Source organism: Labrus mixtus, chromosome 8, assembly GCF_963584025.1.
Source record: "Labrus mixtus chromosome 8, fLabMix1.1, whole genome shotgun sequence".
Taxonomy (NCBI): domain Eukaryota; kingdom Metazoa; phylum Chordata; class Actinopteri; order Labriformes; family Labridae; genus Labrus; species Labrus mixtus.
This window is the reverse complement of record NC_083619.1, coordinates 28053154-28071187: the sequence shown is the minus strand read 5'-3', so window position 1 is coordinate 28071187 and position 18034 is coordinate 28053154. Positions and strand designations below refer to the sequence as shown.

Below are 18034 nucleotides of genomic sequence, written 5' to 3'. Positions count from 1 at the left end.
CTAGTCCGTCTACAAACCCCCCAATGGTGAGAAAAGTCCATCCTCTCCGTCTTCTGCCTGCTCCACTTTTCAGAAAATGTGTGCTCAAACAGGCTGTTTGGAGATTTTCCCTTCATGACATCACAAAGGGCAGTAGCCCCTCCCCCAGGTGGGTGACACTCCCACAGCTAGGTGTTTGTTCTGCCCTCTGAGTCTGCCTTCTCACCGTTAACAATAGGACATGGAGCGAGAAAGACCGAGCCAACCAGAGCCCTTCCAGAGAGGGGGCGTGGTCAGACACAGCTCATTTACATATTTAAAGGTACAGACACAGAAACAGCCTGTTCTGAGCAGGGCTGAAATAGAGGGGTTTATAGACATGATCAAATACAGGATCAGAGTGGATTTAGAACAAGAAACTTCACACACATGTTTTGAGGAGCTCTGAGACTTATTTACACTGAAGAAGAGGAGAATATGTGAAACTAACACAAACTAATCCAAACTAAACAAAAATGATGTCTCTGTCTCTCCAATAAAGGCACAAAAAACCTCAAAATAAACCTAAAATTTAAAAAAAGATTCAAAAAGTGCGACTGGGTCATTAAGACTGACCTTCTCCTGCAGTTTGAGCTCCTTTCCAGCCTGTCTTCACTTCTTAATAACCAGTCTACTTCTGAGCCGCCGTTGTTTTTACTCCGTCTGTTTAGTGGGAACTCTAATATCTCTACTGGCCTTGCACGTTTTGCTCATGCACTATCCTGATAATGTGTTAACATGAGTTCATTCGATCACTTTTTATGGCTGGGAGTGAAACTAAAACTATGTGAAAGCATTCAAATCGTGACAGTAATTTGGCTCTTTTTGCAAACTGTCACCCATGGGCTAATTTTTAAATAAATGTTATGGATGTTGGGTCAGCTGTGGTGAAAACGCTTGAAGATTTTGAACATGTTTGATTCTTTCTTTTCAGGGCGGAGCGACATGTTAGTGACCGTCAACAGCATCAAAAACCACTGGGAGACCACAGCATCGTCAGCCGAGGATGCAGACGCCTCAAGTGAGTCTTTTTCCTCCTTTTGTTTTGAAACTTTTGTGTATTTGATTTCTTCATTTTACATTCCCAGTTCTTGATCTGTCCACAGGCATGTGCAGTTTGGAGGTGAAAGAGAACCAGGTTGATACGCGACCTCTTGACCGCGACCTTCTGCGGAAATATCATCCATCTGAGTTTTGCTCAACTCTACCAGCATGCGAACCCCGAGCTCTTAAAAGGAAGCAGCCGCTGGGGAATGGAAAAGACCGACTGCTTTACCGAAGCCACCCGGCGTGTAAAAGAGCAGCGTGGGCTGTCACTCATAAGAACGCGCTGGTGCAGCTGAACGAGCTACGACCCGGTCTGCGGTATGAGATCGTGTCAAAGAGTGGCCCGCTGCATGCGCCCGTGTTTTCCGTGGGTGTGGAAGTGAATGGATTCCAGTTTGAAGGCGTAGGACGGACCAAAAAGCAGGCAAAGATGAGGGCTGCAGAACTCGCTCTGCGGTCATTCATTCAGTTCCCAAACGCCTCCCAGGCGCACGCCACTATGGGGAACTTAACCAGCGCTCGTACGGATTTTACAGCAGATAAACTGGACTTCCCCGACTCTTTACTCAAAGAGTTCGAGCCATCGCTGCGAGAAAATGGCGACCTCATGCACTGCAACACAGCCAAAAAGGCAGTTTTCTCCAGTATTTACGACCGCAGACGACTCGTCCGACTCACACTGGACTTGGTCTCTTCCACAAGTCCAAAAAGACCAGCACTCACCACCTCACTTTTTAAACACCTCAGCCCTGTGCTGCTGCTAAACGAACTGCGACCAGGACTCAGGTACATGTGCCTGACAGAGAGAGTTCACGGCAGGCCAATGAGGAGCTTTGTCATGGTGGTTAGGGTGGAGGGGAAAGTGTTTGAAGGGTGTGGTCACAGTAAGAGGCAGGCCAAGGCCCAGGCAGCAGCAGCCGCCCTACAGGACATGTACAACATTTGTCCAGGACCGGAGAGGAGGATCATGGGTATTCAGGGAAGCAGAGCCAAAAATCAGCTACCTCAGGTGAGCAGGTCGGCCTTCTCTTAGAGTCTTTTGATGAACCCAAACAGGAAGTAGACATAATCAGATGTTTAGGGCAGTGAGGAAAGAAGGTCCAAGGTTCAGGGCTGACCGGAAAGTGTATACATATGGAAGACAAATCTTCAACTCCTACTGGTGTACAAAACTGAAGTCAAAATACCTCCTGAGAGATGGGTGTTTACATGTTGCATGTGTGTCCTTCCGCTTTCACTGACCAAAACACACATTTAACCAATTCATATCAGACACTCACAGCTATGAAAATGTCAATGACGCTTGTGTACATTGTTTTTGTTGAGGAAAGCACCACAATCTTGAGCATTAGCACGACGTTTCAGTGTTGTCGGTATTTATTTTGCATGTAATATGTGTGTAAAGCATCAACTAACTAACTAAAAGTAAATATCTCAGGAAAATGAACACAAAGATGCTTGAGAGAAACCTATTTGACGTGTATTTTGATGTTGTAGTTCGCCCCATGTCCCATCTGTAAAGATAGAGGAGGCGGAGTTTATGACCTAGGGCTTCTGCAACCAGCCCAGCCCACAACATGTGAAATAAACTCATCCAGTCCTTTGTTTGTGGTCTGCATAAGTCTTACAACACAGAGAAAAATGCTCCGTTTACAATGTGCTCTCCTTGTGATGTCACAAGTTGGATTGTGGTAAAATAAATCACCCCCCCTCCCCCGGTATCTCCACCCCCAGCCTAGAGCAAAACTTTTGTGCAGGTCGGCCATTTTCTCTCTCTCTACAAAGGAGTGACGTCTACCAGGAAAACTCAGGGGGGGCTCATTTCATTTAAAGAGACACACACACCAAAACGGAGCGTTCTGAGAGAGCTGGTTTATACAGGGTCACAAACCTCCTCTGGTTTTTGATTCATGTTATATTTTGACCAAAGCACAGATGTTTCATATAGACCACAGGGGGACTGTTTGAAAAGGTGGAGAAGGGGGGATAATATGTCCTCTTTAAGTCGAGAAATCGGAACACTGATGGGCTTTCGTGACACAGCATTACACAGATTTGTAGCTCAAGTTGAAATTCAAGATCTGAAAGATTGTCAGCTGCATTGCATGCAGGTATCTGGTGAAAGATGATATCAATAGTCGACAGAGCAACGTTGATAGGGGCTGTGATGTCATTATAGCCGATTGCGTTCCTCCTGCTTTTGCTCTACACAGACTTTTTTTCAGACCGGTTTCTCTAGTCAGCACTTTAAATCACTCAGAATCAGTGGATCAGTAAAGTCTTCAGATGTTTGAGACACCTCTCCCTCACTTTGAGACATCAGCGGTGACGAGCAGTGACTCTGAATTCGCTCTTTATCTCTTTAGCTTTCTCCAGCACTTTCTAAATGGTCTGGATAAATGGGGCTGAGGTGCTGCCAAATGGAGTGTGCCGCACATCAGCATGGCCGTCGTGTCCCGAGGCCCCCGAGAGCTGGATGTTGTCCTGTACGCTCGTCTGTAGCATCCAAACAACTCCATTATGTCTCAGAGAATCGTCCTCGACATCTTTGGTTGTCGCACTTTATGAAAACAAGAGGATCTGCAAAACAACGTCTTCCAAATATGCAAAGGAACACGGAGATGTTAGGCAAACATGGAGATACATAATAAAACCCTGGGGGAGATTTATGCACAGAGAGCCGGATGATAACATTGTGGACAAAGAAAAAACTTAAATGCTCTGAATTTTCCTCCTCCTCTTTTTTTTTGTTGCTTTAAAAGCCTCCCCAACTGATCATTTAACATCGTCCCCCCTCTCCAGTATGAACTGTCTGTCAGCCGGCGTGACGCTTTAATGAACATTATTACAGCACATTAGGGGTGAAGGAGGAGCGGCAGCAGACCAAGGAGATTGAGGTGGAGCGAGAAGGCGGTGTGAAGAGCATAATAATCCGACAGATAATTGTTTAACACACTCATTACACACGACCTTGTGCCACTGTCAGCCAGAAAACGTCGAGCCAGAGAGTTTCGCTCCAGAGAAACACCTGCTCTTGGAAAAAAAAAAAAAAAAAAAAAAACGGGTGCCACATAAAATAGTAAAGGCGTTTAAGATACAGGCTGTTACACACACAGAGGTCATGTCTCGGTTATATTTTCGGGAGTTTTAGGTGGTTAATGACATGAAGAGTTGAGGTTTTACACATTCACATCACGAGTTATACTCTGATCACCATGACGACTTTTTTTTAACGACCTTGTGAGTTTTACTTTGTTTCTTATCTTCTTTGCACCGGATGTTAAAGGAAGGATGTGCAAACTTTTACACATAAATACAGCAGAAATCCAGTATGTCCTCTGTAAATGTCTGCAGAAGAACAATAAGTCACATATACACCCATTCAAAAAAAAAAGAAGCATTTTAAAGCAGAAATTAACATGTTTACAGCCTGGTACAAAAAACAAAATAGGTCTGATTGTCGTTAGGTTGACTGAAAGTTAGACTGAGACAGCATTTCCAGCATGGTGGCTGCTGCCGATGAGCCTCTAGAGCCCCCTGCAGGAACAGATGGGTGATGTCACTCAGGCGTCGTCCATTAATATTTACAGTCTATATGGTAGAAACACACATGCTTCAATGATCGCTCTGTTACGCTATTGGTCCACAGATAAACTGTGTATCCTACGAGACATTTTGTCAAACTGTTATTAGCCAGGCAACTTAGCTAGCCATGCTACGTACGTGTAGACCAATCTGGTGTCTTACTGGCCAACATGTCACTCATTTTGAAGCATTTCGCTGCATCTGAGGCGAGGGGCCTTTCTCTTTCTTATTCCCGCCCCTCTCTGCTCCACTTTTCCTTTTCTTGTGACCGTACATTTCCCACAGCGATGATGTTGTGATATTGATTTTAAAAAAGTTGGGACAGTGGTAATAAAAGACTTGAAAAGTTTTGAAATGCCCCCCCCCAAAAAAAAATCACCTTTCGGAACTTCTCGTTGTTTATAAGGTTAACTGGCAACAGTTTAGGGGCATGACTCGGGTAGACAAAGGGACTCTTATGGCGTCATTTTTTGACACTACAGCATCTCGCCGAGCTCAATAAACCAACCGCCAGAGTCGCACTTCCATGTGATGATACGTGTCTTCAGAGAGGTCTATTCACTCATTCTTGCTGTTCACATTGACCGCACACGGCATGCAAATTAGATTGGGCATTCCACCAGGACATGTCCCGGTGCTCCTGACCTTCAATCTGAGCCCGTATACAGGAAAGCTTTGATCCTGCCAATTTGTCAAACCTTAACCAGACATACAGGCCCGCCTCATGCAATTAAAGCTGCATAAAAAATGGCATCCAAACAATATTTGCGTGGGTTTTTTTTCTGAAAGGGACGACCATGTTTAAAAGTACAACAAGCACTTAAGTTTGGACAACCAGTGAAAGTAAATGGACTTGAGCTTATATAGCGCTTTTCTAGTCTTCCAACTACTCAAAGCTATTTTACACCACATGTCATACCCACCCATTCATACCCTTTTATTTGATGATCACTATGTAGTATCATCCATCAGAAGTAACTAATCCCAGTCATACACCACCACTGAAGCAGCGGGAGCAATTTGGGGTTAAGTGTCTTGCCCAAGGACTCTACCAACTGAGCCACAGCCGCCTCTAAAGTTTGTTTAATCCACCTCCAGCACTCATGGCATTAATTATTTGTAGCTCATCTCGGCTCAATTCGGTCTGTCAAATATTTTATCTGCTGCCTCCAAACTGAGGGAACAGACTGACGGGCTGAGCAGTTTTATAATATTTTAAATATTCAGCAGACAAGGTGAGACCGGATGATATTTATATGATCATGTCAAGAGTATCACAGATCCTCCTTCCATTGAATCTCCACGTTTATTTGTTGTTCTTTGCTGCCCCTCGTGGAACATTGTTGACCACCGCTGCAAATTGTAGTGAACTGATGTCTTCCTGATGTCTGCCGAAAGAGTGACAGTCCTCCAAAAGATATAATTAGGCATATTTTGACATGTAGGAGTGCTTTAGGGTTTTCTCTGTAGACTGGAGGAGCTCAGAGTGAGAAACTGTCGGACATCATTGACAGACTGTCAGAGATTTTTAGCAAACCTGTCCTGGCAAACGTCACAGCTGCTGGTGATTCCTTGCAGACTGAGTTTGAAGGTTGGCTGAGTGGTTGTTTGAGGCTGGGCAAAGTAAGGAAGAAAAAGTCAGAGAATCCCCCGGTTCAAATTCAGTGTCAGAAAGTAGCATCTAGTTTCTCCAGTTTATTTTAAAGAAAATCGTGAAAACACAAAATTAGCAATACTTTGAGTTATTTTTGAAGTAAAAAGAGACATTATCACGTAGAAAATGAATTTGCAAATTCTTGATAAACTGCTACTAAAAAGATTGACCTTTTCATTTTGGTTTATGTTATATTATATGTAGAGATGAGACCGATCTAATCTTATATCTGTACCAGGTCTGATATTGACAAAATGAACATATTGGATATCGGACTGACGGCGTCGATCCACATCCCAGATCAAGAAAGATGGTTGGGCACTTCAAAGGCCCCATTCTCGCTCAATGTCCTATTGTTAACGGTGAGAAGGCAGACTCAGAGGGCAGAACAAACACCTAGCTGTGGGAGTGTCACCCACCTGGGGGAGGGGTTACTGCCCTTTGTGATGTCATGAAGGGAACATCTCCAAACGGCCTGTTTGAGCACACATTTTCTGAAAAGTGGAGCAGGCAGAAGACGGAGAGGATGGACTTTTCTCATCATTGGGGGGTTTGTAGACAGACTAGTGAAGTGTATTTTGCATAATATGTGACTTGTGAAGAAATCACAGAAAAAAAGGTGCACCACATTACTGCAAAGCATCTCTGAGAATCAGTCTGTTGGGTTTTTTTTCTTCACAGTATCAAAGTAAACAGGTCATAGCTGACTGACTGTACATGAATGAGTGCACACCTAAAGTTCTGTCGACCCCTATTGAGCAAACTTAAAAAGGTGCCAAATTGTGAAACAGAAAGCTAAAGAAGGCAGCTAAATACTTTCACTGAAAAAAAATACATGTTACCATCCCCCTAGGACAACAGGAGAAAGAAAAGAGAAGACAATAGGTGTGACAAACCTGCCTTTATACTTCTGTAAAGTGTGCTTACCACTTCTTCTTCTTCTTCTGCAGTTTTTTGCAGAGTCGATCTCCAACCTGGTGAGAGAGAAATACACCGAGCTGACGGACAGTTGTCCCTCTACCTCGCATGCCCGTCACAAGGCGCTGGCAGGAATCGTAATGACCCGAGGTGAGTGCTGGGTTAGGAGGACACGAGCACTGCTGCTCCAACTATGACATTATTTTCTCAGTTTCAGTCGCCTTAGTTTCCTGTACACAAACAATCAGAGTATTGCAGAGTCACGCAGTCACACCAAAGCACATGTTTGTAGTGCTCATGACGGCCACACAGAAGTATAAAGCAGGGCTTAGAAATGCTCTGACCCAGTCGTCTTGAGATCAGAATTTGTCCCTTGTCAAAGACGCTCACATTCTAACCCTTCTCCCGTTTTTTCCTTCAACTTCGACGACATAATGTTCCACTTCTGCCCAACACATCCCACCTTCTGACAGGTGCCATTGTGAGGAGATAATCAATGTTATTCACTTCACCTGTCAGTGGTCAGAGTGTTATGGCTGATTGGTGTGTAAGTGCAGTCCATTTACCCTTAACACTGAATTCTCAGTGCACTTTCAGGGTCCATAATGACACATCATGAGTATAACAGTGGAACAGATCGGGGGCAACTACCTTCAAATGTTTCAAATCAAAAGAGTTTTGCTCCAGTTAAAGTTGACCTTTAGTGCTGATCCACATTTTATAACTCACATATTGTGTTACAATGATGGATGCCAAAATTAAATGTGGGATAAGATAATGAGGTAAACGTATGTTGGAGTAATCCCAGGATGAGCCTACAGGGGGCGCTAAACGGCTTCTTCTGCAAATCAGGCAATAGTTCCCCGATATGAAACCAAGAATTTCAGCAGACGGCTTCAAGCCTCTACGTAAGCCGCTGAAACCTTTCACATAGGCTCTCTTCTCCCAGCACTAGAGAGCAGCCCTCTTCTGGCAGCCCTGCAGCGTTCTGCTTGCAGAGAGCTGGCCAATGAAAGGAAAGTGGGCACATGGAGAGGGGGGGCCTTAAAGAGACAGCAGCTGAAACGAGCCGGTGCAGGCAGAGAGTTTTTACAGGCGCTAAAGACGTTTTTGAGTTGCAAATCATGTAAAGCTCCTCTACAGCAGTTGTTCTCAACTGGTCGAGCCTCAGGACTCACTAACTACTCCTTCATGGACAATCGCGACCCGAATTTCTGATATTCTTCAATCAATCAGATTATATTTTTAATTTAAAAAAATTGCAGTCTGGACCTCAGACGGTACAAAGCGTGATAGAACAAAGAAACTGAATAAAACAAGCTTGTTTAAAGGGTTAGGCTTCATCGACTTTTTTGGCAGCATTTTTCTTCCAGGCACACATTCGCGACCCACTGAATACAGCTCCGCGACCCACTTTTGGTTCCCAACCCACCAGGTGATAATCACTGAATTAGATGTATTTTAATTTTTTTAAAGTAGAGGTTTGGACCATGATTTTACAAAACATGATAGACAAAAATGCAGAATGAAACCAGCATGTTTTAAAAGCTCTCCATAAAATATTTTTCTGGCCCACTAAAAACGGCTCGACGACCCACTTTTGTCTCTCTATCTCCAAAGAATGTGATGTGATGGTTGGACATTTCTTCGCTGTTCACAGCTGCTGTCTCTGGAGAGTCACTGAAAGTTTAACATGAGGTGGGAAATAATGGCAGCCTGCACACTATTAATGCAAGCCCATCTAACTTACTAACTAACGTCCTGAATAATTGCAGAAAACACAAACCACGGCACACACATGGGGGAGCTATGGCTAAAAGCTGCTTTTGTTTTAGCTCTTCTTGATGATTTAAAAAGCAAAGGAAGCATCTCTCCAGGACTCTGGTTAATTTGTGACCTTACATGATACTCAGTCAATGAATCTGTGACTAAACTAAGGGAGAAACATCTCATACTTTATATTATTATTTAAAAAGTGTGGATGGAAATGTTTTTGCTTTTCTTGATTCGAAGCAATCAGACATGTGTGCAGGAGCGTCTGAGTCCCTCCAACAGAAAAATGAATCACTGCAATACGAACAAACACTTTACCTCAAATTACCCCGCAGATCCAGAGGGGAGACAGTCATCCTCGCCGCCGCCGCCCTGTGAATCTTTGATGAGGCCAGATTGCAACACAAAAGCCTGTTTTTGAGACATCGGAGTGATTGTTCCGTCATACACTTTTCATTACCCCGTCCCAGCCTGTTAACGTTCTGCTTGTCATCGGTGGAGGAGAGGAAAAGTCTTGTTTTCCTGTTCTGAGAGTCAAATCTTTTAACTGCTTCATGTTGAACGTCTTGTTCCATCAGACAGGCGATCATTTTCCTCAATCTGTTTTCTGAGACTCTCATCCGTTTTTTTTTTTGTTTTTTTAAGGGTTTGACCTCAGATCCGCACGGGTTGTGTCTCTGGCCACAGGGACAAAGTGTTTGGACTCGGACAATGTGAGTGACCACGGTGGGACGCTCAGAGACTGCCACGCCGAAGCTGTCAGCAGGAGGGCGCTGGTTCGATTCCTGTATGCTCAGCTGGAGCTTCTGCTCTGGTACGCACCTGAACCCGAACGATGAACCTCCCTCCTTTATGTCTTCAAACTAAACCATATGACCTTTTAAATAAAAGAAAATGAAGGGATATTGTGTTTTTGTCATTGCCAGATGAATCGACATTTGGTGCTTAAATGATTGAAGTATCAGGGTGGTGTGTTTGATTTAAAATTGCAGAGTGCTTTCATGGTAAATTCAGACGTCACTAATTGCATCAGTCTGGCACATGCATTATTTTTATAATAGCTTCGGACAACAAATGGGGCTGTATCGTTTTAGGGCTTTCACACTTGCAGAAAACTCCTGAAAAACTCCAGGAGGAGCTGTATATGTGGGAACGCAAACAGCTGAGTTTCTCCTGCCAGACCCCCTGGTATTTTTTCTGCAGCAAGTCCGAGTGAGCTGACGTGAGAATGCAGCAGGATATTCTCCGGAGAATTCACCTCGAGCCAATGGGAGGGGAGAGTGAAGTTTATATACTGTGAGTGCTGCACGGTGCATAGAGTGTATACACGCGATCACTACGATCAAACGGCTGCATTACGTTTTCTGTTCTTCAGTATGTTCTTCTTCACTCTTTAGTTCAGATTGATATAAAGGCAAATATTCTGATTATGGCATCATGTAGCGGACTCTGTTCCTTCGTTCCGCTTCTTCCACGTCTTTTTTTTAACGTCATGTCTTACCTCAGGAGACCCCCCCGCCCCCCCTCCTGTCTGACAGGGATGGTCCCCCGCTGTGAGGTGCATGTGTGAACAGCCAGGCCAGGAGAATATCCGGAGCATTCAGGAGTGCATTTGTGAAAACGGCTTTCTGAGAAATGTGCCAAAAAAAGAAGACCTCTACAAAACACATGAGAAATATGTGCAGCTCATTAAAGTTGTTTCTGCAGAAAGACAAAATTTAGAGCTAGAGCAAACAGTCTGCAAATACATTGATGAGTCATATGCGGGCATTGCAACAAAAGTCTTCCAGGCCTGTAGTGCTGGTTCAGGATTTAGGCGTTGTGGAATAAACAATTCCGATAAGATTTGGGCCACGCTTTGTCAGGTTTCTCCCGCTGTGTGGGAAAAGATTATTCCAGACATTTACAGTAACCAAGTGCCCTGAAATCGTCTGAAAACTGTTTAGAAGTTTATGTTGATTTCTTTCCTTTTTCCCCCCTCTGAAGTAAGCGAGCAGATTGTGCGGAACAATCCATCTTTGTGCCCAATAAAGCCGGCAGTGACTGTGGCGGCGGCGGCAGCGGCTTCAGATTACAAGATGGCGTCCTCTTCCACATGTACGTCAGCTCGTCGCCGTGCGGAGACGCTCGGCTCAACTGCCCCTACGAGACCACAGCTGCATGTGAGAAGATGATGGTGAAAATGATGATGTCACTCTGGTGTTTCATATTTCTACTTTTAGTTTCATAACCAACATGTACTTATTCAAACTGAAATACCTTTAATTAATAATCGATTCGTCCTGCTGCTAATAATTTGCTCAGGCAGTTGCATTTATTTTTAAAAGATGAAAACACTTAAGCTCAGTGAAAACATGAATTTATAAATACCAGAACTTCAGGCTTCATTAGGCAGCTTTGTCAGTGTTTATTCTTCTTTCTGTTTTCCTCGAGACAGTTCGCAGCCGGAGATTTCGCTGTCACCTCAGGGTGAAGGTGGACGGAGGCGAGGGGACGCTGCCTTTTACAGCACGAAGAGCCAATCAGAAAAGGGATGGTGCGGCACTGGGCAAACCTTTCGTCACCATGTCATGCACGGACAAGATGGCAAAGTGAGTTTTTAACCCACCTCTGAAGGTATGTAGTGATAATTAGGACTCTTCAGAGCAAGACTATTACTGACATTTGCCCGTAAAAGTATATAACAGCAATTTAGATGTACAGTCCTTCAGATACTGCCATATTCTTTTAATGCAAAAAATACAAGTCCCAAACGCCATATGCCATGATATGCTTAAAGGCAGGGTTGGTAATTTTCTAAAACTAGCCTGATTTTGAAAGTAGCATTCCCTCTGTGCTCCCTCTAAAGCCACGCCCCCTCACTGAGTGTGGGCTCCTGCATGCATTGTGTAGAGAGCGAGCAGGGAGACAGGGAGGCGTCTGATTGGTTCATCAGATTGGTACCTCGTGGAAGACATTGGTCAAAGTTTTTACAGGCTTACAAACTGATACAGATGATGGGTTTTCTTCGTTCCTTTTTCAGAGAACTTGAGTTATTAATTTCTGTCAGGACCTAAAGACAATTTCCACCAAAATCTTTAAATTACCAATCCTACCTTTATCGCGGTAAAGTTTTATATTGGTTAAAAAGTTTGAAATATTTGTTTGCAAACGTCTGCTTTTAAGGGTGAAAATAAGCCTGAAGAATACGGTATCCAGTAAGAGGAAAGGTTTATTTTAAAGGTAGAGTCAGTGACATTACCATTGCAACTTGTAAACACAACCTTCAAACCCAAGCTATCCCACGCTAGCACAAGCTAACCACAAAAAATATATCAGGCAAAGAATATCGTCAATATATTGTTTTTTTTAAGGCATGTTTGTCTCAACAGGTGGAGTGTTTTGGGCCTCCAAGGGGCTCTCTTGTCTCACCTGGTGGAGCCAGTATACCTGCACAGCCTGACGGTGGGGACACTCAGCCACACAGGTCACCTGTGCCGGGCCATGACACGACGCCTCGCACCTGTCAAGCACCTACCGTTCCCTTACAGAAGACAGCAGCTGCTGCTAGGCTGTAGGTACAAGTGAAGTCTGGAACTATCTGCTTTTACATCCAGTTCAATTTGCACATAAAAGTATAGAAGAGCAAACTTAGAAGTAAAGTTTTTGAGTAAAGGTAACCACCTACAGTCATATTTCTTTCACTGTTGCTGCTAATTATACAAAAACTACAAGTCCAAGTCAAGATTTATCTGACGTTGCAGCCAGTGTCAAAGATGAGAAACACTAAAGCAGACATCTCTAGAAATTAAACCCATGTCCATTTCACGGGGTTGAAAAAAACAGAAGAAAAATGAATCTGGCAAAAGCAATTAACAAGATTCAACAACAAAAGGTTTATGTTAAGAGGACATGAAGGCTAATAGCTTAAACTAGCTGCTAGCTGTTTTTAAAAATCCATTGCAGCAGGAGATTAGTACACTTACAAACATGTAGACATTTTTAAAGGTCTCTGTTTCCACGGCAAATCTCCTATAAGTGCCCCCTCCCCTCCCTCTCGATTGTTAGAATATCTACTTTGTGCTCATCTGGAAAATTCATGTACTTGCTCTAAGTGCACTCATCCAATTTAAACAAGAACTGGACAGAAGTTGAACTGATGATGAACCTAGCTGAAAAGTCAAAGAATCACAAAAGCATTAACAACTCATCCTGCTCACCCGTCCAATAGCTGTTTAGACGTATCACTATGATGGACTTAAAACTAGTGTTTGTGACACCGTGCTGTTCAGTTCTCAGTCCCTCCCTGTTGTTCCTCTTTTTCTGCACAGGTCTGAGCAGCAGGGATGTGCAGCCGGCGGGGAAAGCGCCGAATGTCAGTGTGAACTGGAGCTGTGGCGATGAAGCCTTGGAGGAGATTAGCACTTCCACAGGAAGGAAAAGGGACTCAGGGACGCCGTCACGGCTCTGCAGGCGCTCCATGTTCGCCCGCTGGCAGAGGCTGCAGCAGCAGGTGGGTTGGAGACTCTTAAGCCGTTTTCACACTTACACAAAACTCCGGAAAAACTCCTAATTTTTCAGGGTGAGCTGCATGTGTGAATGCAAACAGCTGAAGTCTTCACTTGGAATTGATCCAGAGTTTCTCCTGCCAGCCCCCTGGTATTTTTTCTGCAGAAAGTCCGACTTAGCTGACATAAGAAAGCAGCAGGATATTTTCAGGAGAATTCACATTGAGCAAGTGGAAGGTGGTGGAGACATTTCCATTCTATTTCAAGACTATAGGCCGTTGCTATTAGCATTGATATGAAGGCAAATATTAACTTTATAGTGTCATATAGTGAACTCTGGTGCCCCTTGTTGTTATTTGTACATCATGTCTTACCTCAGGAACACCCCTCCCCCGCTTCCCATCCATCAGGAAAAATCTCCCTCCATGATCATTCAGCTGTGAACAAGCCGATCAGGAGGGTTTCATCGACATTCCTCCTGAAATTGTCTAGAAATGTTCAGGTGTGCATAAGTGAAAACTGCTTCAGAGACCCTTAAACCTTGTAAGGAGGAGGCTCGGGCTGAGAGGGGATTTGACTCACTCTGCTGCTACATGAAAAATTGCTGAAGATGTCATCATCGAGGCTTCTTTATCACGGCGCTTGAATGCTCTTTCAGTTGCCTGGTGGGGAGATAATGAGATATGACATTGTTTGATCAATTAGTAAAGCACAATACAAATCAGTAATAAAGGCTTTTTGAGTCTTATAGATTGAATTTCTCATAACAAGGATGTTGAGAGGTCTACAAAATTAAATCGGCACATTGAAGTAATCTTTGTCTTTATGAAAAAGAGAGAAAAATACCCTATAATTATCTTATATCTTATAAAGCAGGGATTTCATAAAACATGGCATTCTACTAAACTGATTATATTTGTGATACTTTGCAGATATTTCACTGCCAGTTTGTCAATTTTGACTTCTGTTTTCGCTGGGTGGGAGAAAATAAAGCCCTCCTCTTTGAGACTTAAATATGTATGCTGAGAGTGTTGCATTGGACCAGACGGCCTTGTTTTAAAAATTTGATCGCGGCAGAAAGAGTCATAATTATTTACAAAAGCAACTGGACTTGATGTAAGTAAAACTTCTCTGAGTATCACATGGAAGAGAGGATCTGAGAGAGTTGTGCACAGATGACAATAAGCTGGATGGCGGTGCAGTATTTTAAATTACTTGAATACTTTGGGAAACTTAAATGAAGGGAGGCTTGGGAAGAAAAAAGCTGCAATTTAGCAAAAGGAGGGACAGGAGAAAAAAAGTTACATCTGTGAATCTAAAGTTTAGTCATGCTTTTCCTGCATTGACAAACAACTGCTGTGTAAAATAGTGAATTTTATCATATAAAAGATAAATGACGTTTTATTTGAGCAGAGAACTCATAAACTCCAGTGGTTTCAGTATCTACATTTTGATTTGAAAGAAATGACTGATGCTTATGTTACATTTTTTTTGGTAGCTTTGGTAGAATACCATGTTTTATGTCTCTTTTCTTTTTTAGTTGAATGGACAGATATTGGGCGCAGAAGCCACTTCGGGGACATACTCTGGTTCCAAGATGGCTGCAGGACAATACCAAAGGGCGATGCAGCAGTTCAACAGCGCTTTGCAGAGTGGAGGGCTGGGAACTTGGCTCAGAAAACCCCAAGAACTTTGCAACTCTGACAACCGAGCATGAAGACGCGTGTTAAAGGTTAAAGGGTTTGGGAGGAGTTCATGTATGTTTTTATCAGTCAGTATTCGGCTAATACAAAGAGTGTGGCACTATTCAGTGAAGACAGTTGGGAAATTCACCTTCATCAATCTGTGTTTTATTTGAGAGAAAAATAATATTATGCAATTGCACACAAAAGCACACAGAGGAGCAAATCAAGTTGGGGAAAAACAGGAGTTAACTTTGTTGGTGTTTAACGTTAGTTCATGCTGCTTGAAAGGCTTTTGCAAGCATCACTGCAGCTGCTGAGCTATAATAATAAGTAAGCAGTTTATTGTCTCGTCATACAAACTGCAATTAATGACAGCCTCTTAATACTTGGCTGATATAGAACACTCCTTAGGGCTTTATTTTCTCCCACCCAGCGAAAACAGAAGTCAAAATTGACAAACTGGCAGTGAAATATCTGCAAATGATCACAAATATAATCAGTTTATTAGAGGGTGGACTGTAACTGCTTTTTATAAGTTGACAAACGCTAACCAGTGTTCATCACAATATAAAAAAAAAGCTAATTTAGACTTTTTGAAACAACCTGGTGTGATTTAAAAGCTAGCAGCTAGGCTAACCAAATACAATCGTGGAAAAAGGGAGAGTAAGATTAAACATGGCACGACTGTTTTATCGTCCCGGAGGAAACACATACGAGACGAGACTGACTCCATAAATAATGGATGGTGAAAGGTTGCCCTTTTCAACCCACTGTGAATAGCATTTGTTACCCAAAGATTACCCACTAGGACCCATTCATCCCATTAAATATTGCTTGTTTATGTTTGTATACTTTAAAGGGACCTTCACAATAATAACAATGTATCAGCCTTATTGTACAAGTGAGCAGAGTCTAAAATGTCCCCTCTTTCCTGTGGGGTCCTCACTGTGGTCGTGTTAGATATTGGTCCTCACAAGCACCGCAATACAAGAGCACACACACACACACACACACACACAGAACTCGTTATTGTCCCTTAAGAGTACATTGCACTGACTTGTATCATTTCCCTGGTGACTTACCTTAACCTCACCTGTAACCACTTTATCCAAAACTGTACCTCAAACTTCACCAAAAACCAGCTAACACCCCCTAATATTAAATGGTTTATCCTGAGGGGGCCTGCTTTTGGTTCCTCAATGGGTGGTGGGTCCCCACAATGTCTGTGCAAGCAAATGTATCTCACCCTTTGTGTGATTATCACAACATACCTGATGAATGTGACGCTAAATCAGTTTCATTAGTAACAACACTTTCTGATTTCTAGTTTCTTCTTTTTGTCTGTTTTTTTGTTTCCCTTTGAAAAGTTGTGTTCTCTTGTTTCAGTGACATATTCAGTATTTGAACTCATATGTTTAATTTTGCTGATGGGTTTTCCATCTTCATTTAATCAGTGTTGTAGACTGCAGGAGTGCATGAGGCTCAGGGTTGAATGCTTGCTGCCACCTAGAGGAACATTCAGTACATTGCAAGATATGGAGCCCATGATTTGCTGAAGGGATAGATTTTTATAACTCGTGTTTTTATTGAGCCTGTGCTTCATTTGTCCTTTTACCTCTAAAAAACATTTACTAATTTAGTCGTTACAAAGTCTTACCGTATTTCTTCTTGTTTGTCCCTCATTTATTTTAAAGATTTTTTTCTGAGGCAAGGAACGTAACAGAGTACTACTGAAAGTTACTGGTGTTGAATGCTGTACACTTTTATTAATAAGAATGCAGAAAGGATTTAGTCTACATTGGTCCTGACTATTTTTATCACTGTGAATAAATTATATTATTTGTGTTAATTTTTGTGTTTGTGCATCCTATTTCACGTTACAGTAAAGTGTGCCAGACCACTTCTTCCGTATGTAGGTCCTCGCTCGGTCGTCGGGATACATTAGGGTGCGTTCACACCTAGCATTAAGGCTTTCCCCTCGTTATCACCCAGGAAGGATGTTAATGCCAGTGCTAGGAAAAGTGGATTTATTGTGTTAGTGTGATTAAAACTCGACTTTGAAATACATGTAAACATGTTCGTCCGGCTAAAATCATACTAGGTCAAATTTCTCAAGGTCAGACTAACACATCTGGATAATACTGTTGGGGATTGATTTACTCTTCTATGTATACACCTCAATCGGACCCAAACTGGCCTAAGCGCTCTGAGCATGCTCCACAGTTTCCATGCCGACCTTTGACCCCGCCTGGAAGATGAACGTAGCAGAAGTTGCCTTGACGCCTGCCTTGGATATGACAATAAGCTAGAGAGATAGCATGCATCCCGTTAGTACCAAAAGTGAAGTGTCTATGTTCAGAGTTCTAAAGTTGTCCAAGTTTTTACTGAATGACATACAACCAGTCATTCTCCTCTGGCGGAGTCTGACATACTGTACTTCTGTCAATAACTCAGTTCTACCTCGGTGCTTGTGTACTGGGAAGAACAGTAGTCCAATGCAATGTGAATGTAGCCTAATAGACCATTGGTTGGTAGGGAGGGTGAGGGGGCGCCAAAGATCTCAGGAGGGGTGCGGGGCTTTGTCTGCCCTGAGGTTTTCAAAATCAAAATCACACATACCAACTAAAATCATGATTGGACACTTACTGAATAGTTTGTGATAAGGTCTTTTGGTAAAGACAAGTGTTTGTAAAACCATTCTGTTGGGGTTTTATCAATGACAACTTTTAAGATTTATGTTCATTCCTGACAGCCATGTATCCCTGCCCCGTCCCCCCCATTGAGTCCTTGGGGGTTCTACCTTTTCTTAGATAATAAGGTTGAGAACCACTGTCATGGACGACCAAAAAACCAATCAAGAACAAATA

At 42.9% G+C, this 18034-nt stretch overlaps 1 protein-coding gene across 2 annotated transcripts in view; it reads left to right on the top strand.

Annotated features, from left to right (window-relative positions):
• LOC132979567 (double-stranded RNA-specific editase B2-like) overlaps window positions 1-17010 on the top strand; it is a 29362-nt gene extending 12352 nt beyond the window's left edge. Inside the window, exons 2-10 of one of the 2 annotated variants that reach the window (XM_061045473.1) lie at window positions 953-1039; window positions 1125-2074; window positions 7255-7372; window positions 9641-9809; window positions 10982-11157; window positions 11433-11586; window positions 12367-12548; window positions 13306-13487; window positions 15035-17010. In XM_061045473.1, the coding sequence (XP_060901456.1) occupies window positions 953-1039; window positions 1125-2074; window positions 7255-7372; window positions 9641-9809; window positions 10982-11157; window positions 11433-11586; window positions 12367-12548; window positions 13306-13487; window positions 15035-15199 (2183 nt within the window). In that variant the 3' untranslated portion in view covers window positions 15200-17010. Of the gene's footprint in view, window positions 1-952; window positions 1040-1124; window positions 2075-7254; window positions 7373-9640; window positions 9810-10981; window positions 11158-11432; window positions 11587-12366; window positions 12549-13305; window positions 13488-15022 lie in introns of both variants that reach the window. The other variant, XM_061045472.1, reaches the window with a different exon arrangement.
• The last annotated feature ends 1024 nt before the right edge of the window (window positions 17011-18034 follow it).